The sequence below is a fragment of the Mustela nivalis genome (assembly GCF_964662115.1).
Source record: "Mustela nivalis genome assembly, chromosome: 15".
Lineage (NCBI taxonomy): Eukaryota > Metazoa > Chordata > Mammalia > Carnivora > Mustelidae > Mustela > Mustela nivalis.
The window spans coordinates 16354618-16377076 of record NC_139034.1 but is presented as its reverse complement, the minus strand read 5'-3'; the positions used below and the strand labels follow the sequence as shown (position 1 = coordinate 16377076).

The 22459-nt window shown below is 40.4% G+C and overlaps 1 protein-coding gene across 6 annotated transcripts in view; it reads right to left on the bottom strand.

Annotated features, from left to right (window-relative positions):
- Positions 1 to 16200: 16200 nt before the first annotated feature.
- The window catches only part of B3GLCT (beta 3-glucosyltransferase), a 118214-nt gene continuing 111955 nt past the window's right edge, over positions 16201 to 22459 (bottom strand). For 3 of the 6 annotated variants that reach the window (XR_014303530.1, XR_014303531.1, XR_014303532.1), the window contains 2 exons: positions 17993 to 18281; positions 16201 to 16766 (listed from right to left, as the gene is read on the bottom strand). Coding sequence is in view for 3 of the 6 variants with exons in the window: in XM_082701486.1 (XP_082557612.1) it covers positions 18114 to 18281 (168 nt within the window). In the remaining 3 variants the exon portion in view is untranslated. Of the gene's footprint in view, positions 18282 to 22459 lie in introns of all 6 variants that reach the window. The other 3 variants (XM_082701486.1, XM_082701484.1, XM_082701485.1) reach the window with 1 other exon arrangement.

Genomic DNA, 22459 nt, shown 5'->3' with positions numbered 1-22459 from the left:
ATTATTAAGATAGGAAAGACCGAATGGAAGTCACTCAAATTGCCTCTACCTATGAAAAGACTAGATCAAAAACAATACTGACAATACTGCGCTTCTGAAGGGTCTGCCGGGATTAATACCATTATACTCAAAAGATGCAGATTTCCACCACCTCCATATCAGCTTGCCTATTTGGCCTGTATTGTAGACAGATAGATCTTGAAGGATGACCATGGATTATCAGGTGGTCACTCTAATTATAACTGCTATTCCACATGTGATTTTATTGCTTGAGCAGATTAACATACACCCTGGTACCTAGTATGCAACTATTCATCTAGCAAATGCTTTCGTTAGAAGAACAAGAAGTTTGTTTTTATCTGTTAAGGCCAGCAGTTTACCTGCACTGTCCTCTCTCAGGGATATATCAACTCTCCATCTCTATGTCAGAGTGGCACCGCAGAGACTTTGATCACCTTTCCCCTCCACAAGACATCATGCTGGCCCATTACATTCATGACATTATGTTGATTGTGCCTGGCGATATCAACTATCCTGGATATATTGGTAAAACCTTTGCATGTCAGAAGGTGGAAAGTAAATCTTAGACATTTTCAAGGGCCTCCCACCTCAATGATGTTTCTAGGGGTCTAGTGATATGGAAGCATGTCAAGACATGCCTTCTAAGGTAAGGAATAAATTGTTGCATCTGGCTTCTCCTGGGACCCAAAATAGGTGCACTTGATGTGCTGCTCCAACCTATTTGATCAGTGACCCCAAATTTTTTTGTGAGCCAATTCCTTTTGAATCTTACATTGTTAAATGTGTAGGCACTAATAGCCAGTTTGCTCTGAGCAATCCTTGCAAGAATATTTGTACAAACAAAGAGCGTGACAGAGATATAGTAACTTCTCCTGGAGCAGATTCATTTAGATTCCTTTTATTACATTACTATTACAGTAGAGTCAACAGAGGTCTCCCTCCTCTCCCAAGAGCAGATTTGCTTATAATCCAGGGTAATAAGAGAATGGCTCTCCGTGGAAGAGAGATGAGCAAGTTTTCTAGTAGCCCTTGAATAAGACGACAAGAAGCTTCCTTTTCTCTGAGTTCTACTCCAGGAATGCTTCCCACTCTACATGTAGGAAACATGTGACTTTGAGCACATGGTCCTGGGAGAGCTGAGGCTCAGGGAACAGAGACAAAGTGTTACTCTGGCTACAACTACTGCTAAAAGTAATCATTTTTCTGACCCAGATGCCTCATGTTTTTCTGCCAGTATCCATGGAACTGTGACAAGCTTACTTCTTAGTTTGCAAAGAGAATAAAATCTCAGAGTTTTCACAGTCTCTGACTTGAGAGTTTAACACTGATTACTAATTACATTGAGTGTCTTTTTATGTGCTTATTAGCTATTCATATATATTCTTTAGGACGTGTTTGTGCATGCCTTTTGCCCACTTATAAATTGAATTGTCTTATTGATTTATAGTAGTTTTCATATATTGTGGATATAAGTAATTTGTCAGATACGTGTTTTGTGAATATTTTCCCTTCATCTGGCTTGGAAATGTAATGACATAAAATATGAAGAGGGATAATACTCAATAGGATATACAGAAATCATTTTTTCTAACTACATATAAAAAAGAGTAGTTGAAATCTGAGTGCAGATTACAGAATTTTGTCTAGCCAAATCAAGAGATAAGAAAGATGAAAGGGGGGCGCCTGGGTGGCTCAGTGTGTTAAGCTGCTGCCTTCGGCTCAGGTCATGATCTCAGGGTCCTGGGATCCAGTCCCGCATCGGGCTCTCTGCTCAGCAGGGAGTCTGCTTCCCTTCCTCTCTCTCTGCCTGCCTCTCTGCCTACTTGTGATCTCTCTCTGTCAAATAAATAAATAAAATCTTTAAAAAAGAAAGAAAGAAAGAAAGAAAGAAAGAAAGAAAGAAAGAAAGAAAGAAAGAAAGAAAAATGAAAGGTTATAGTAAAATTGAATGAGGCTTAAACAAACACAAGTTACACTGGGGGTGAAACTTATCTGAGCAGTATATCTGTCTTATTTGGGGTTCATCATTGACACAGGAGGCATGACTAAGTGCGTTCTCAGAATGTTACCTGCATCTCACAGAATCCTTGTGCCTCAATCTTGAATCTGTGAGAGATAAGTAATCAGCTCTCTCAGTCCTGAATTTCTGACACCATGTAAGTTCAGCAAGCCCATGATGGCCGTCTGCCTCCTCTGGTTCTGTCAATGCTGTTGTCACACAAGAAAGACTAACAATTACAAAACTACAAAGTGAGTTAAAGCAACAGTATACTTTTTACATTTTAGAATAATATAAATCTATTTGTGTTTATTTAAGGTCTTTTTAAGTATTTAAGAAAATGAGGTCTTCTGTTTTCAAAAATGTGGTAGACCAATATCAAACCTACTGCTGAAAACAAAAAAGAAGGGATACAATATTTTGAAATCTTCTTAAAAAGCTTAACTGGAAATAAGGATACACAAGGGAACAACAAAACTGAGATGGGAACCAAAGAAGCAGGTAGAATGGGGAAGGCTTGTTTCTTGTTGAAGGTATTAGCTTGAAGTGAGCTGTCATGGCGCATCCTGGGTGAAGGGCACAGAAGGCACATGGCCAGGGCCCAGTCTGGGAGATCTAATAAGAGACCTCCCCAAATAAAGATGGGGCCACAAAGAGCCATACCCTCAGTGTAGTGTGAAGTAGAAACCCCACTCTACCCCAAGGACTGTAAGGAACACTGCCTATCTCATACGTTGGCACAGAGTAGAAGTGGAAAACACTTAACATGATCTCGGTAAAAATGCCAATAAAACTTTGGTTCCCCAGCAGTCAGTACTTAGATACACCAGGCCTTGGGCCTATTCTTAGTGTTTCCCCCTTGAGACTCTCTTTCGGGGTGATTCTGTGTTCCACCACAGTTCGCCATCCTGTCCCCTCCTTTCTTTCCTCATAGTCATTGTGAGATTCCAGCTTCTTCATTTTACCCAGAGCTGGTAGCTCAAGGGAATGATTCTTGAGTTGTTGCCATGTTTTATGCCCTGTCCTTCCCCCGTCTGCCTGTCCACTGCTAAGGACTAGACTTCTACCTCTCTGCAGGCTTGTTTGATCTGAAGTGGGGTGCCATACTGCCCACGTAAGCTTCTCAGTTTCTTCAAAAACGTATTTGGTTCTCTGCTCTCCCAAAGTGCAAATAGCAGAGCTTAACATAGGATCATTTGAAAATAGTTACATATCTTCCTCTTCAGAGGCCCCAGGTTTTCCTTCCAAGGAAATGTATTCATTGGTCTTGAACTAAAGGCGTGTGACGTGAATGACACACGCTATAAAAGCAGAATTGTATTCACATATGCTTTGCAGAACATTCCTGTTCAAATCCTAATCCATTCATGTTCCAATTATAATCCTGTTCAAATCCTAATCCTAATCCTAATCCAAATCCAGAACATTCCTGTTGAAATCCTAATCCATCTAGGGGAAATGCCATTGGATTCAACTCTTGGAATACAGTCCTCTCAAAAGCAGCAACGAACTCAGTTTTCCACAGGCTCCTAAAACTCTTTGTCAGAACGTCATTTAAATTTTGCTGTGAGACTTCCTTAGGTTAGTTTTCCTTGCCTTTGGTTCTAAAGGAGCCACTGTGGAAATTCTCAAAAATTGGCAGATGCTGAGCATTTTAAGTGTCAACGCAGAGATCTTATCATTTGAAAGTGGTAAGAAGCACTGGCATGATGAGAGAGGCTGGCTTCCAGCTTTGTCATCAAGCAGTTCTTACTTCAAATTGTTGCCCAACATTTCTTCAAGTCGCTCATTTTCCCAAGTTGCTCTGCTTTCCGTGACAGAGTGTGAGAACCCCCAGAAGTGATGATCATGTGTAAACAGCCCTGGTGGGGAGGTGTTGCAGATCGGTCAATGGGCCTCTAGTCTGTTGATTTCAAGTCCTCTGTGTGATGACAGGGAGAAATGTATACAGCTGTCACCAAAATTATTTCAGAACAGTACCAGTTACATTCTAGGTGTCCATAAATGCTTGTGGAATTGATTTGGCAGAGAAAGCACTGGTCACATGTTTAGTGAAATACGTGTGGCCTAAAGTAGTACTCAAGAGAAGCACACCCAGACGAATTTGGTAAAGCAGAGCCTAGGGCGGTGTGGTAGGCAGAGTAATGGCCCCCCCAGAGATGTCTATGCCCTAATCCTTGGTACCTGTGAATATGTTATCTTACATGGGAAAAGGGACGCAGGTATGATCAAATTTAAGATTTTGAGATTGAGAATAGCTTCCCAATATCCTGGGTTGTTCAGGTTATTCCAATGAAATCACAAAAGTCCTTATAAGAGGGAGGCAGGAAGGTCAGAGTTAGAGTGAGATTTAAAGATCATGTGCTGGGGCGCCTGGGTGGCTCAGTGGGTTAAGCTGCTGCCTTCGGCTCAGGTCATGATCTCAGGGTCCTGGGATTGAGTCCCGCATCGGGCTCTCTGCTCAGCAGGGAGCCTGCTTCCTCCTCTCTCTCTCTCTCTGCCTGCCTGTCTGCCTACTTGTGATCTCTCTGTGTCAAATAAATAAATAAAATCTTTAAAAAATAAAAATAAAAAAAATAATAAAGATCATGTGCTGCAGTCTTTGAAGATGGAAGAAGGGGGGCACCTGAATGGTTCAGTGGGTTAAAACCTCTGCCTTCAGCTCAGGTCATGACCTCAGGGTCCTAGGATGCAGCCCCACATCGGGCTCTCTCCTCGGCAGGGAGACTGCTTCCCTCTCTGCCTACTTGTGATCTCTGTCTGTCAAATAAATAAAATCTAAAGATGGAAGAAGGAGCCAGGACCCAAGGAATGTAGGTAGCCTCCAGAAGCTACAAAAAAATAGATTCTCTCCTAGAAACTCCAGAAGAAAAGCAGCCTTATTGACACCTTGGCAATTAACCTGCTGAGGTCTATTGCAGATTTCTGACTTACAGGACTACAAGATAATAAATTTAGGTTGTGTAACCACTAGATTGTGGTAATTTGTAATAGCAATGAAAGGAAACTACTACAGAAGGCATATAGAAATCCCTGCCTAGATGGATGGTTTCCATGTTCTGTCTCATGTTCTTCCCCATTGGAAATTGAAACTTTGGGTATATACCTTAGAGATACCAAGTGTCCAAAAAAGTCTAATCATGCATCTTTAAATGTTGTGCTTTCAGAGAGTTTCATGATTCTGTTGCCTAATATGGAAAGAAATCTAAATTTTTAATTAATCCTTTGGGTTCTTGGAAAATCATCAGTTAAATAATACCCAGTGTACCTCTTCTATACTAATGGAGCATGCGACTGTGTAAGCAAATAATTTATACCTTTGTTAGATCCAGCAGCCCAAGCTGCTTTTTGCCCAGAATATCCCCCACTCTCTTTTTTCTTTTTTTTTTTTCCAGGACTTCTTATTTAGTGGCAATGTTACAAAATCCCCTTTGCCTAGGAATTTTAGAATGACCTACACCCTTTGTTTCTGCTTAATTTTTTTTTCAACAATAAGAGCTATTTACTAATAGCAGAAAAGGATTATCAGTTAGATACATGGCTCTATCAGTACTTTTTTGACTAGGAAATTTTGTCAGAATTAGGAAAATTGGGAGCAAAATGGCATGAATAATTTTAAAACACAAGACACAAATTTAATGTATGTATGTTTGTAGATACTGTGCTAGGTATTTGGATGCATTATATTATCTCATTTATTCCTCACAACAATCATAAAAGGTTGGAAATATTAATACACCCATTTTACAGAAGAGAAAAATGAGACATAATGAAGTTAGCTTGTCCAGCATCACATTGTGAATTATAGAGCCAGCATTAAAATCCAGCACTCTCAGATTTTCACTCCAAAACCCTGTACATTAAATCTGAAAAACATAAAGCCCTTTCCCAGGTAACATTGCTCTTGGACTCTGGCCATCAGTTTACATTATTTTCACTGTAATGTTACTTAAGCATATACAAACATAAAACTGATTACACATTTCTCTATTACTCTGGGGGGGTTACCACAACAAAATACCACAGACTTGGTGACTAAGACAACAATTTTTTTTTTTTCTCACAGTTCTGGAGGCCGGATGTCCATGATCTAGGTGCCAACAAGTTTGATACTAGAAAAGTGGAACCTGAGGTCTGGCTCTATTTTGACTCTATCTGCATTTTGACTTCAATAAGCCTATTGCCTAAAATTCTTGCTCACATAAGTATATTGTACAATATGTTATTAATGACCTCAAGACGTTGATCAAAAGGACTCAGGTAGACACCAAGGACTGCCCCATGGCGCTGGCTGGAAATCACAGGCAGATCCATACATCTCTCCCTGTTCCCTCCCACATGGGACATTGGCTTGAATGGGACACAAGTGGATGCTTCAGCATCATGGGGCTGTGCTCTAACAGAAGGAGACTACCCTCCCCTGAAACCTCTCTTCCTGAGGGGTGGGAGCACCTGGTTCCAGATAACCCACTGCCAACTCTGCCAGGGGTTTCAGAGCTCTGACAGGTCTCGGATCCCAGATTCAAACTGGGTCATTGAGAAGAGTTTAAAAAGCAAAGGAGGGGGTGCCTGGGTGGCTCAGTGGGTTAAGCCGCTGCCTTCGGCTCAGGTAATGATCTCAGGGTCCTGGGATCGAGTCCCGCATCGGGCTCTCTGCTCAGCGGGGAGCCTGCTTCCCTTCCTCTCTCTCTCTGCCTGCCTCTCTGCCTACTTGTGATCTCTCTCTCTCTCTGTCAAATAAATAAATAAATCTTTAAAAAAAAAAAAATAAAAAAAATAAAAAGCAAAGGAGTGGGTAGGGTTTAGGGAAACCAAAAGAAATCTTGCTGTAGTACATCAACACGAGCAATTGTAAGGTGCTATTACCAGCCCTGTGCCTGAAGGGATAAGGTGAGGGAACTGTTCCTGGGACCACACACAGAGGTGCTGCATGGGAAAGGCTCTCCAGCAGGGACATCCCAAGCCAAGGTGGCCCAGCGAGAAGGCAGGCAGAAGTAAAAGAGTTCAGACTCCTCCACTTCTGTCTCCTGCAGGTGTCTCCCATTGGCTAACCCAGACTAGAAGCCAGTGAGCCTCCCATGTCACAAAGAAGGGTGGAAAGTAGATCTGAGGGGCAAACAGAAAATATCCAGCGTACATGGCCAGAGCCTCTGAGGTCATTTTGCTGACAATCCCATTTGTATATCCACAAACACTTTGCTGGTTTACAATAATTAGGTGAAGTAAGTAACTGAAACAATGTTAATAGTAGAATATGGTAATACTATTACGTCTATGTAGTCTTTTGAAAACAAGGTTAGTATTAGGGCACTATTGAAATCTACTTTAAATGGATATCTAATCCAACCTTTGCAGGAATTAGAACCTGAAAATATCTGAAATTCATTTGCAGTCTTGCAAATAATGAAAAAAATTCAGACTCTGGAAGGATAACAGTAAATAAATGGCTTATTCACTCCATTTCAAATAGTAAATCAAGGTTTGTTGTTATTGCTTCCACTTTGCCTTTAATGAAGGTTATATAAACACATGCAAAGTGTCTTTCCCTAGAGTGCCGTGACATCATTTGGCCTTGGCTATGCAAAAAGCACCATCTGTGAACCAGGTCTGTCTCCTCTCTTTTCTGACTTAATGATGAAGTAGCACATTATTTGCCCCAAATTGCTGTTTTCACATCAAATAAAACCCTTAATATAGTAAATAGATTCTTGTAAAAATGACTTTCATTGGTTACTTTTCTGAAAAGGAAAAGTTTTACTGATAGGGTTGTAAGAGATTATGATGCTGGTTGTCATTTTGACATTGGTGACTGCTTGGTGCCAACACAATCAAAGACACAAAGAGGATAGTTGTTTATAAAAATTCCGAGATTACTTCCATCATATATCTAAAAGAAAACTCAGAATTATCATAGGGAACTCCCAGACTCCCAAAAGTGTGTCTAGGGATCTGTACACCAGGACGTGGAAGCTTGCAGAAGATTCCAGGCATCTATAGGCATTAAAGATACTCAGAAACGTGAAAGTCCATGAAGAAAAATCAGCTTAGCAAGGAGCTCTCTATGGGCATGTTTTGGGAGGTGACAGATATGTTCTCTCGTGGGTCAAACCTGCAGCCCACAGGAAGCTTCTTTGCCCCTTCCACCTGGCTTGTGACTCTTGGTCTGTGGGGAGTCAAAAGCGGATTTGAATTTGACAGAACAGAACTCAGGGCTCTCTTTGTCTGTCTTTTTGCTGAGCTGAAATGTGAAGTAAGAGCCCCAAAGACTCAGTCCCTAATTTTATACCCTCTTTAAACATATTTACTGAGCCCAGATTGTGGATCGGGCTGTGTTCTCTGAGCTGGAATATCACAATACACAGTAATAATTAAAGGTCCAAATTTTATCTAATCCAAGCAAATAATATGGCCAGGAGATTACAGGCAGAATTCCTTCTAGATTAAAACAGATACTCCATCCCCTGGTAATCCAACCATCCACAGTGGGTAAAGACCAAAGGGAAAAAGCTGTATGTAAATTCTCCAGCAGCCCTGAAGAGTCACAAAAAGGAAAAGGACAGGGCTGACTGACAAAAGGAGACCAAAGCTGTCACAGTGGGCAGCAGCCTTGAAGGTGATCGGTGGACAACAAGCCATGTCCTCTGCCCTCTTTGCTTATCTCACCACAGCACAGGTTATTAAAAACCTGAAAGGAACTCAACAGTTGATGAAAGACAGGGAGCAGCTGGCCTGCCTGGAGTAGGTAGTGACAGCCTAGATGAAGAGAACAGGATCCTCTCATGCCCACCTTCCCGCTGGGCCCTGGCCTGTGAATCATGCCTATCGGGTGCTGGGACAAGGTCCTTTGGTTACAAAGGACAATGAAAAAAATTCTTCTCTACTTACTTTTAGAGAAAGTACTCCTTAAATTGCCTTTTTACATTCTAGTGGATTCAAAATGCCTTTGGGATCTGAGAATCAGGAAGTCTTTAGATCATATATTGCAGAAATCTGTAAAACAAAACAAAACACCTTACATCAATTACAGTTAAAGCATGGAGTGAGAAGAGCACCCTCTGAGCAGAAGAATCAAGATAGTCAATCCTCTGTTAACCGGTCTTGACCACAGTTTAATGCTATTCAACAAGTATTTATTGAACTCTGTGCTGGGCTCTGTAAAGGACCAGGGATGAGTAAACTGGAGTCCATTTATCAGAGAAACCTTCAGTGTTATATACTAATAAGTAGATTTGAATCAAGATGAAAAGGAAACATTCAAAAAAATACAAGGCTCCCATAAACAATAAAAATATTATATGAAAAGTTCTGGGGGACTGGTGGAAGTATGGCTTGGTATTGTTAGAGTGTTCTTTGATAATACTTAGAAAATGCATTCAAATGTTTATCTCATTGTATCAAAGGTGTCACAAGTAGAAATTTAGCCTGAAGAAGTAGTCTTGAGCCCTTAAATGTGTACCAGAGTTTAGCTATTAGGTCATCACAGTATTGTTTATAAAATGGGGGATACAGGGGGGCCTGGGTGGCTCAGTGGGTTAGAGCCTCTGCCTTCGGCTCGGGTCATGATCTCAGGGTCCTGGGATCGAGCCCCACATCGAGCTCTCTGCTCAGCAGGGAGCCTGCTTCCCTTCCTCTCTGTCTGCCTGCCTCTCCATCTACTTGCGATCTCTGTCTGTCAAATAAATAAATATAATCTTAAAAAAAAAAAATTAAAGTCTCACTCCCCAGCTACCCACTTTGACCAACATATCTCAGAATTATCGCCTTAATGTCTAATCTTAGCCAAGTCATCTTACTTCTCTTACTTCATTTAATCTCTTCTAAAACTTAACCAAAAGTGTGAAAACAGCAGGGGCACCTGGGTGGCTCAGTCATTTGAGCATCCACTGTTGGTTTCAGCTGAGGTCACGATCTCAGGGTCGTGGGATGGAGCCCCCACCTCAGCAGGAAGCCTGCTTGAGATTGTCTCTCACCCTTTACCTCTTCCCCCTCACCCCCACCCCCACCCACTCACATGCTCACGCTTTCTGTCTTTCAAATAAATAAATCTTTAAAAAAAGTGTGAAAACAGCAGGTAACCAAAATAACCAAGAGAGTTTTTAAGATAAATTATAGTGTAAATATGCAGTGAAATATTATGTGGGGATTTTGTTACAGAACATTTAATAGTATGTAAATGTCCATGATATAGTACATGAAGAAAGCAAGTTACAAAGAGTTTTCCATTGTGATCCTAGAGCATTCCAGCTTTTTCCAGTTTTTTAAAGAAGCCATAATGCCTCTACCACCGGGCCCCAGCATATGCATATGCAGTTACTTCTTCCTAAAATGTTCTTCTTTTGAACCCTTCACCTGGTAAACTGGTTTTTTTTAATTTTTTTTTTAAGATTTTTAATTTTTATTTATTTGCCAGTGATAGAGGGAGAGAGAGCGAGCAAGCACAGGCAGACAGAGAGGCAGGCAGAGGCAGAGGGAGAAGCAGGCTCCCTGCCGAGCAAGGAGCCCGATGTGGGACTCGATCCCAGGACGCCGGGATCATGACCTGAGCCGAAGGCAGCCGCCCAACCAACTGAGCCACCCAGGCATCCCTTTTTTTAAAATTTTTATATCTCAAATCAAAGACCATCTCCCTCTCAGCATTTACTAAAGCTTTTGAATATTGTTTTAGTAGTAGTCGTCGTAATCTGTGGCCTGATCATAAAGTCTACAAGGACAGAAAGTTTGTTTGCCTTGGCTTACCATTGCATGTCCAGTATCTGTAACATAATAGAAACATAATACATATTTTTTGAGTGAGCCAAAGTTAATTTTCATATCCAGAAAAAAAGATGTTACCTTAAAAGGATCTTATTACAGTTATCCTGTAATTCCGTATTCTGAATCCATGAATGAAAGCCAAGCATATTTCAAATTGATTAGATTCAATATGACACAATTTTCCAGATTGCTTGAGCAGATAATTCATTTTAATTAGAAAGCCTTGAGGTCTTAAAATTAAGTTCTTTTCATAATGGAGTATAAAAATGTGGAAATAGCACCCATTGGGAATATTTAGTAATGGAATATTTAGTAATACGGGCCCTATATTTAGACAGTAGTATCATAACACTTTCAAATTCAAACCTCTTCGTTTCATTACAGAGCTGAAGCCCAGAGACACCCAGGGAAGCATCCAAGATTGCATAGTGAATAGAGCTAGGACCTTTCAATCCTGTGCTTATTCTACCTAAACATAAAGGAGCAGAATAACTCCCAGTTCCAGATATGGCATCAGAAGAAAGTCAAAGGAGGAATAAAACAGGAAGGTAAAAATAGTGAAAAGAAATTCTAGGTATAGGAATGTCTGAAAAGGTCCAGTAGACTGGTATAAGTGTGTGTATGTGTGTGTGTTTCCTGATGTGAGATGATCTAAGGCCATTGAGAACCCAGTGCCTTCTGATAAGTAGCAACAATGCCTGGCACAATAGAGTTGCTCAGTGTATTTGTGGAATGAATGAATGAGTGGGCATGTCATCCTTAGACTCCCCCAGTTCGCCCACTTGCTTGCTCATGTCTGAAAAGAGCTTATCAATGAATGGCAGCACACTGCCTCAGGCTGAATGCTGCTCTCCCTCAAAAAGATATCCATGTCCTAATTCCTAGAACCTGTGCGTGTTACCTGACATGGCAAGAAAGGGATTTTGCAGGTCTGATTAGAGATGGGAAGATTATCCTGGATTATCTGGATGGGTCGTAAATGCAATCACATGTATCCTTATACAAGGGAGGTAGAGACATGGATATTTGACATACAGACAGACGAGAAGTCAGTGAGACCACAGAGGCAGAAACTGGAGCGACGTGCCACAAACTGAGAAATACAGAGGCCACCAAAAGCTGGAAGAGGCAGGGATTTCTCCCCTCTGAAGGAAGGGGTGCCCTGCCAGCACCCTGATTTTCACCCAGTGATATTGGTTTCAGCTCTCTGGACTCCAGAACTGTGTCTAAATTTCAGTTGTTCTAAGCCTCTAAGTCCGTGGTAATTTATTGTAGCAACTGCAAGTACAAATTTCGGCCCTGGGATGTGAGATGCTGGTCTAATACATAGCTAAGAAATGTGGAAGCGGCTTTGGCATGGGTACTTGCAAGAAACTCTAGGAATTTTGTCGTGCAGAATGAAAAAGCCTTCATTGCTCTAAATAGACTGTTGGTAGAAATGGACGTTAAAGGTGCTGCCAGAGAATAGTCACAGGAAGTAAGGAGCATGGGGAAGAAAACCTATGTTGTGTTAGAGAACATATATATTATTATAAATAGAATGTTGGTAGAAATTTGAGCTTTAGAGGCCCTGTTGGTGAGGACTCAGAAAGAAATGAGGGAAATATTTTTGGGAAGTGGAAGAACGTGAACCCTTGGTCTGGTAATAGCAGAAAGTCTAGCTGAATTATGTCCTACAGTTAGTTACACTGGAAAGTAGAACTAACTACTTAACATTGCTAAGCAATGAACTTGGGTGTTTTGCTGAGATTTCCAAGCAAAGTATTGGATGTGCACTGGTTTCTTCTTGTAGCCTGTAATCACATTTGAAAGGAAAGAGGGAAATAGAGAAACTGCTAAGCAGAAAGAAAACTAAACTTGACGGTTTAGGAGATTTTTAACCAATCCAGACTGTAAAGGATACCTAAATTAGGAGATTGAGGCTGAGGAAAGAATGCTCTGAAGAGAAAATCAGGGGCATAGCAGGAACAGTCTTTGGCTAGTGCCCTGGGGAGATGGGAAGGTCAGAGTATTCCCTGGCACAAAGGGTCCCGTGAAGATGTTAAGTGTATGACCTGTGGATCCTCTCGGTCATCAGAGCAGAAACCAGGGGTAGAGATGAGATCGTTAGGAAGGATCTGTAGAGGAGCACCATGTCCAACAGCATGAATCCCTTTGACATACATAGGAGACCCATAGGGTTTATGGGATTTTAACACATGCCGAAATGATACTCATTTGATCCAAAGGGACAGAACCAGGACGAAATGAAAAAAGGCTGCTAGACTCCCAAAATTCCACAGGCAGGACAAAAGATAGTAATTTTTGCTTTTGTTAAGCCACCTAGTGTGTGATAAATTGTTGCAGCTGCCACAGGAAATTAATACTCACACATTCAGTGGTCAACAAGACACTCTTGGGTTTTTTAATTAAATCAAGTTAAATATTAATTACATCCAAATTAAATGTTGAACAGGGTATTTATAACATATGTATCAGGCATAAAGACTACTTATGAAATAGATACCTATGTACCCACAAACCTGTTTAAGAAATAGAAATTCAAGGGGTACCTGGGTGGCTCAGTGGGTTAAAGCCTCTGTCTTCAGCTCAGGTCATGATCCCAGGGTCCTCTCTATCTCTCTCTCTGCCTGAACTCTCTGCCTACTTGTGATCTCCGTCAAATAAATAAATAAATAAATAAATCTGAAAAATATAGTTTAAAAAAAATAGAAATTCAAGTTACCTTTGAGTCCTCCAAATGTCTGAGAGCATATCTTCCTTGCTTTCCCCCCAAGGTAATTACTCTCTTGAATTCTGTGTTTATCATTCTCTCATTCTTCTTCTTCTTTCTTTTTTTTTTTCTTCTTTTTTTGGTATATGTGTATCTCTGTATTTACTTTTTCATTTTGCATGGTTTTTAATGATTCACAGGAAATCCTAAGTTTTGTTCTGTTCTGTGTTTTGTTCTGTGACTTTTTTATTTGCTTAACATGGATCTGTCTCATGTGGTAGGAGTACGTTCATATTAACTGCTGCATAACATGATAGTAAAAGGACATACAACAACTTGTCAATTCTTCCAGCAATCGACACGTAGATCAGTTCCAGCTTTTGGCTCTCCTGAACTGTGTATGCTGCTATGAACATTGTTGTGCATGCTTCTTGGTGCATTGGTGTAAGACTTTTACTAGGATCTGTGCCTTGGAGTAGAACTGCTGAATCCCAGTGCCTGAGTACTTTCACCCTTACTACGTGTATTGTTGTTCCAAGTACTCGTACAGAAATTTAAAGTTCAATCTCAAGTAGCCAGTTTCTTCATTTTTTTAACCTCCCAACATATGTTGCTTCTATAATTTATCTGATATTTAATCATATTTGGCTTTAATCTCTCTGTTGTAGGGTTATTTATGATTCACTCCTGGATTCTTGGTCATCTTTATGCATGCTGGTGTTACTTGCTCCGCTTGGCCAAGGCAAACGAGCACAGGTATTCAGTGAATAGACTCGGAAGCCAAAAGGTCTAGGCTGGAAACCCAGTTGTGCCATTTACCAGCTGGGTGACTTTGAGCTGGTTACTTAATCTCTCTGTGCCTCAGTTGTCCCTAGCATAAGTTGGGGGAAAACATAACCCTTATTTTAGTGCTTAGAGTACTTACTTTAAAGAGTTATTGTGAAGATTAAATAAGCCATGCCTGGGTGGCTCAGCCAGTTAATTGTCTCCCTTTGGCTCAGATCATGATCCCCCAGTCCTGGGATCGAGCTCCTCCTCAGGCTCCCTGATCAGGGGGGAGTGTGCTTCTTCCTCTGCCACACCCCTGTTTGTATTCCCCTTCTCACTGTCTCTGTCAAATAAATAAATAAATAACTTTAAAAAGAAAGAAGAACGTATGTAAAAAGTCAAATACTCTCAGCAGGTTACTATCCCACAATAGAAGTGATCAAACACTCCCTAAAACTCTGTCTGTCTACACTTTATTCCCATTTAACAGTGGAGCCTCCTATCAAAGTGGATCCGTCCACTGAGTTCTGGTTTCCATCCTGCTTCACCAGGACTGCCCATGTAGTCATTGCACCAACCTTGCTTTCTATGTGATTGTTCTCATCACATGTGGACATTCCCTACAATCTTCCATCTTGAAATCTATGATAAGATTTATCACTATTAGAAATCATCTTGTTCCTTCATTTGTTCACTGCTTTACATTCCTTCTCCTTGCACCTACCCCTGCTCCCACAAGGGATGTAAGTGCCTCTTAAGGGAAAACATGCACTAGAAGACAACATGAGATACAAAAGCTTTGCTTCTTACAGATAGGAGGAAAACTCATTTTTCAGGACATGTTTATAGAATTCTTGGGAACATAAAACAGAAGCACCTACTATGTGCCAGGCATTCAAAAATGCCAGGGGTAGAGTGATGACAAGTCAGATAAGGGACATCCTGGAACGTCTGGCATATAGTAGTCTTTTAATAAACAGCTGCCGAATGATCTATTAGTTGATTCATTTTAGTTCACAGAAATTACATCTCTGATTTTTTTAAAAGATTTTTTTTATCTGTGAGAGAGAGAGAAAGAGCATGAGCAGGGCAATGGGTAAGGCAAAGGGAGGAGGAGGCTACCCACTGAGCAGAGAGCCCAACCTGGGGCTTGATCCCAAGACCCTGGGATCATGATTTGAGCTGAAGGCAGACGTTTAACTGACTGAGTGACCCAGGAGCCCTGAAATTACATCTCTGATTATGAACAATAGAAACATCTTCTAGCATTCTTCTATTATCTACTTTTGAAGAAAAACACAAACAATTTTTAAAGAATATGGATGTGGAAGCACTAAAGGTATTCAATAATCTGGAAATTCAGAGAACACTGACACTTAAGTACTTGAGCTTATCATCACTTTGTGCTATTGTTTTATGTTCCCGAACATTCCATAAAGGCGGTGTTTGTGTCTGAATTTCTGATTTAGCTGTAAGATGTAAAAATCCTACATAGACAACTTGGCTTCAGTTATATCAGAAGTGACTTAAAAGCAAAAATAGCATTCCAGTTATTCCTTGATGTTGACATTTCTAGGATAAAAATAAAACAAAAAAATAAGTAAACAAGTGAGTTCCTATTAAAAAGACAAAAGAAATGTGAATAGGACACTATCTGTCCTGGGAAGTTCAGATTCAAAACGTGTTTCTTAAGATGGGAACTGCATGGGAATCCATTCCAAAATAACATCTCCACTTGTTATATAATTAGATAATGGTTTCACAGACTTTGTATAAATATATCTTCATGTCTGATGGTTTTCTCTTAAAAGGATATATTACTAATTTTTCTCTCTGAAAACTGTGTTTATAGAGCCACCAACTTTCCCCCCTGACTTTATTCATTCTTTTTCTCCTTGCCCTTCCCACTCTAGGTTGGACTCAATGAACACACTGGAGAAATGAGTAACTTAGGCAAAGACCTTTTTATTCGTGGTTAGGCTCACATAGTTCCAAAAAGTAAACGTAATTAACAAAACACCCACAAGTACCAGAGAAAGTGCTCCGGTCTCAGTAGAAGGCACTGATCCTAAGAAAGCTTGATGTGGGTCACCACATAGAGATGCGGCTTCACTCCTGTTGAATGAATGTGCTGTATTCTGAGTGTGACAGTTGGGAGGCAGGAGTAGGAAGAGCCCAAGCCTCTTCTCCACTGGGTTAGGCAGCCAGGCCCTCCAGGGGTGGTCTCCCTGATGACATGAAGGTGTCCGCCGTGGTAGCTATGACAACGATCCCAGCTACAGCAACGATGCTGATGTCATCACCAATAGTTTGACAGGATCTAGAAATCTTTAGGGTGCTTCTCATCCAGTTGATCATCTCAGATCCGTTCCTTGGACAGGCCACAGAGTCCACTTTCACAAAAATGAATCCAGCGCATTCAGTGACCACTGAAAACACACCAGTCCTGGTGTTTGCTAATCTGGCACCACAGTTAAAATACGATTGCATCATTTTGGAAATAAGTCCAACCTAAGGTACAAGAAAATGTATTGTTAAAAAACACACATGGGTACTTTTGGTGGTATGGCTTTAAAACCCAGCACTTGTCTATAAAAGCCTTACAATAAAGTTAGTGAACAGCAATTTTTATTTTTAAAAAAATGGAAAGTATTTTACTAGACCAAATTAGTTTAAGACATATGAAAATCAAATCTTATGCAAACACCCTTAGAAAAACTGAATTATATAATTAACAGTCCTTTCCACAAATTAATAACAAATGTGTTAAATTACTGTGTATTAAAGATATGGTTTGAAAGTTAGAGCTGTTTCAAAATACTATGTTCAAATCTCATTCTGTAAGAACCCAGGGAAGTTGTCAAACCACCCCGTTGTCCTTCCAGTAGGGTTTCATGGTACACCGGAGGGTTTATTATGAGTCAGGAGAGAGTCACTAAGTAACATTCAAAGAAAAATAAAAGTAAAACATTAGGTAAAAATTAATTTAATTCACTTCCTGAGACTTACACAGAGCTCACTGACTTAAATAAAGCATGACAACACTGTTTTTAAATATCAAGAACACTATTTTCTGGCAGCATCCAGTATACTTTTGTGTTACAAGTAGGTCATAAAGATAGGGCTTCAGGGAGAAATAGAAACACAGATGAACCTCTAAAGAAAGAGAAAGCTCGAGCAGAAGACTTCTTATTCTCTTTTTATGAGGCACAAACAGAAAAATAGATAAAACATAACAACACTGATGATAGACTGCGGGGGACTTCATAACTCGACTTTTATGTTTTATGAATGATATTTAATACAGCATTATTCCTGCTGAATAACCAGAAGATTTGCATCATCAATAATACAGTTAAAAAGTTCACTCCATGGTAATATCCATGTCAACCAATGTTACCTCTTCTACATAAAGCGTGTGTGTGTATATAGTACACAGAGAATATATATGCCTAGAGCATATATACAAACACAGTCATGTCTTCCCAGTCTCAAGCCCATCTGACACTTTACAATGAAGAGAGAAAACAGGAAGGAGACTTCTGGTACCATTTATTTTTCTGTGACAGTCATAAAGCTGCTGTATCACAGCTTGGAAAATACACAGTAATCATTGTATATTACAGTAACTGTATAATGCAAAAGCAAATGATTTTTTTCCCAGAAAAAAAAAATATCTGTTTTCCCTATGACTCTGCTTCCTCCCCCCTCAAAAATACCGTATACATAATTTCCACCTAAAGTCAGAAGGCTTCCAGTGCTCATGGCCGGTGGAAGCAGCATGGTCACAGCTCAGCAGGAGGATGCCTGTCTCCACTTCTGTCTCTGACGCAAACTGCGCTCCCAGGCCAGCTCATTTTACAACTCTTCCTTCAAGCCTTTCTGTGTCTCTTGCCTGGCTTTGTCCTCCTCCCTGGGCGCCAACCATGTGAAATACACTTTTATTGGATCAATGTTCCAGTGTTTGTGAAAGGATATGGGAACTTGGTGAGAAAGGTAGTCCCTGGGATAATCCACGGGCCGAGCCTGCAGGAAGAAGAAAAGAGAATCATGTTCCTCTATTTGCTGAAAACAATTTTGCTTCAGCACAGCATTATCTAAATTTATGAAGTGACTGCTTTTCGCCAATATTTGATATTGCTTATGAGAATGTAAAAGCAAAAAAGAAGATCTTTTCTACTACCCTCTCTCTGATGCAAGGCTCTTTGCTTTTGTATCTCCGATTACTTTAATATCCCAGATATACCACTTTTTGCTTCTGTGTTCCGTAGTCATGCCTCTGGGAGATTTCTCAACCATGGTAATAGATATAAAAAGCCTTCCTTGGTCAGTCATTCAAGTGACTATTATAACTTCTGCAAAAGGCAGAAAAATTGCTATTTCTCAGGCCTCTCTAAAGAAACTGGCCATACCTGGAATGTGTGTGTGTGGTGGGGGTGGTGAAGAGTTCTCAGGGGCTCCCCTTGCCTGTCCACTGCCCTGACGTCTAATTAGGTGTATCTCTCAGAGCAGGAAAATGCAGAGCTCATCAGGAATCTAGGAGAAGCATGAAGTAACTCAGCACTCACTTCGCAACCAGATACCTAGTCTGATTCCAGAAATGACAAGGGAAACATTGAATATTTTTTTTTTTTTTTTGAGGCTTTCATTTTCCTGACTGTATGGGTGAGAAGGGGAAATGACTGCTCTGTCTCTTCATGACCTTAGCTACTGGGGAAAAGCCTTCACATTGTGAAAGCCAGGTTTTTTCGCTTTTTTTTCCCTTCTATTTCTAAAGAGCTTATTCCTAATGTGTATTTCATTTCCAACCAACACCCTGTCTATGTCAGGTGAGGTGATAAAACGTGTAATCATAGAGAAGCAAAGCTGTGACTCAGCAGTTTGCAAGAGGGCCTAAAAAGTTTTTGCATCGTCATCACTTCAGGATTCTCTAGAACTTACAAAATGAAGGGTTTTTTTTGTTTGTTTGTTTTTTAATTTTATTTATTTATTTTACAGAGAGAGAGATCACAAATAGAGAGGCAGGCAGAGAGAGAGAGGGAAGCAGGCTCCCTGCTGAGCAGAGAGCCCGATGCGGGACTTGATCCCAGGACCCTGAGATCATGACCTGAGCCGAAGGCAGCGGCTTAACCCACTGAGCCACCCAGGCACCCTACAAAATGAAGTTTAAGCAGAATTAGACATAGTCTAGGATGGCTGAGATTGAAGTAACCTTCAGAGTATGGAAGGCAAGAGAAACCAGACATTATTTTTTTTTTTCTCTAAACAAAGCATCCACCTTTCTCTAAATGCTTATCTTTTTTATAGATTTATATAGCCCATCTGTGTTCTCTAATAACTCACTGACTTATCAATACTAAAACAGTCTTGGCTTTATTAAATCTAGATAGGAAACATTTTGAAAACAAGTCTTCTCTAGGCTAGTATCTTATTACATTCTATTTAAATGCTTGCAGTGAATATTTCTGTAAACCCTCTTAAGTGGTTTATAAAATACCTTCATTAAATTTTATCTCATTCAATCCTTGAAGCAACCTTGCAAGGTGATCAGAGTATCATGATTGATCTTCAGTTCATAGATGAGGAAACTGGAGCTCACAGAATTTATAAATTTCTTATGGCAACAGGTCTAACGCCTATTGCACTGGGGACAAGAGCAGGTGATCAGCCCAGCTCCTAGTTCAAGCAGGATGCCTGCAACTGGCCCTCATTCCGTGGCCACAAGCCTGGTCCACCAACGGTGCCTCAGGTGCCCTGATCTCCTTGGGGGTCTTTTTCCTGAGACGGCACAAATATCCTGCTCCAATGAGTGTTGATACTTCTGCATGGAAGTTCAAAATGACGGTGTGGGTTGAGCGGAGAACTTCCATGCATTGTCCTTTAAAGATTCTAAGTGCTCGTGGAGTCAAAAATCTAAGAAGGCAATTTTAAAGGATGAAGGTGAACCAAAGACCAACAATACACACTAGAATAATGTCTAACAGACTTGAGTTCTGAGTATCAGCTGAGGAGATTCAACCGTGATATCCGCTTGCTAGGCCCTCTGGGAGTTTACTGGCCTGGAAGAAACCCGAGGGAAAACAAACGCTCAATTTTGTTCTCAGACAATTCCACAAGGCTCCCAGAAGAAAGAAAGAAAAATCGTGGAAACAAATCTTGGCTCGTTTTTCACATGTAAAAATGAACTCTCAGAGACACAAATGCATCTCACAGGAAAAAAAGAAACCCATGCTATCTTTCCCTCTATTAATGCGGATTCCAGAAGGGACTGCAGTTGCATGTTAGCACATGAGTGAAGAGCTGGTTTACAAAGTATTAGAATGTGCTAATCATTTCTGGCAAATGCGGTTTTGGAAAAGAACAAGACAAGCCTAGAGAAGTGGAATGTGTCCACAGAGGCATCTGTGACACCAGGAAGTCTAGACGGACCCTGATAATCACATTACTGTGCCCAAAATGCCAAAAGGAAGTGGCAAACAGGCAGGGTTGGGTGGAGGGAGAAGGCCTTAGGAACAGACATGGAGAATGATGGGAAGCTGTGCGCAGGAGGAGAGAGATGGCGTAAAATGCATGGAAGGACATACATTGGGTCAAATCAAAACTTAATCTGTAAGTATTAGACCACACTGAACAGTGCAAAAAAAGAAAAAAGATTAAATTTGTATTTGCTTAGACAAATACAATTTTTATAGCTGTATTGACATAATTTACATACAATTCACACAGAGGCATGGTAGTTTGAAAACTTTTAGTAGATTTCCATATTGATCCAGTTTTAGAAGACTATCTACAGTCATTCCCCCAGAACTCCCTGCCTTGCATTTTCAGTGATCCCTACCCCAGTGGCAGCCCCCCGAGACCACTGATTTGCTTTTTCTCTACAGTATTGCCTTTTCTAGAAATTTCTTAGTGGAATCATACATTATGAATGTTTTGAACCTGGCTTCCTTCACTTAGCATTGCTGCATGTATCAGTAGTTCATTACTTTTATTGCTGAGCAATATATTACACTGAGTGGAAACACCATACAAACAACACACAGTTATTATCACACAGCTTCCATGCACCAGGAAATTTGGCAACACATAGCTGGGACCTCTGCTTCACGGTCTCTCACCAGATCGTAATCAGGATGTCAGCCCGGGCTCTATAATCTCATCAGAAGGCTCAAGTAGGAAAAGATGCACTTCCAAGCCCAGTCAGTAGGTACGGGTAACACTCAGTTCCTTGTGGGCTACTGAGCTGAGGGCTTCACTTTCATACCCTGCCCCCTTGCAGCTTGCTTCAGCAAAACCTGCAAGCCCGGAAGGAAGTAGGGAGCGTCTACAAGGAAGATGGAAGTCACAATCCCTTGCAGCATAATGACAGAAGAGACATCCCATCACCTTTGCCATATGCTATTGGCTTATACGCCAAAGAGGGGAAAACGCAAGGTATGAATTATCAACAGGAGGGGACCAATGAGATCTATGTCATAAATTGCCTGCCACATATATGTTTAATTTTTCTTTAAACTGCCAAAACATTTCCAAAGTAACTATATTTTATATTCCCACTAGAGCCCCAGGTCTGTTTGCTTATAGGCATTCTATACATGTGAATTTAGTTTGCATCTCCCTAATGACTAATCATGTTGAGCATCTTTCCATGTGCTTAGTAGCTGTTTATGCATCTTCTTTAGAGAAATGTCTGTTCAATCTTTTACCCAGCTTAAACTCAGCAGCTGATTCTCTTACTGAATTGTAAAAGATTGTTATATATCCTGAATTCAAGTCTTTTACCACATACATGATTTACAAATATTTCTCCCAATTTATGGGTTTTTTTTTTCATTCTCTGAAGGATATCTTTTGAAGAGCAAAGTCTTATTTTAAGTTTCATGATTTCAATTTATAAATTTTTCCTTCTATGGATCTTGCTTTTGATGCCATAAAACTTTGCCTTCACTAAGGTCAAAAAGAATTATCCCTATGTTTTTTTCGGCAGTTTATAATTTTATCTCCTATATTTTGTACAATGATTCATTTTGAGTTAATATTTGTGTGTGATGTAAGGTTAAGTTCCAAGTTCACTTTTTGTATGTGGAAATACATAACTGCTCTAGCACCAGCTGACCTGTGCCACTTCTCCCCTGGATTGCTTTGGCATCTTTGTCAAAAAAGAGTTTACCACAAATGACAGGGTTTATTTCTAGACGCTCTAT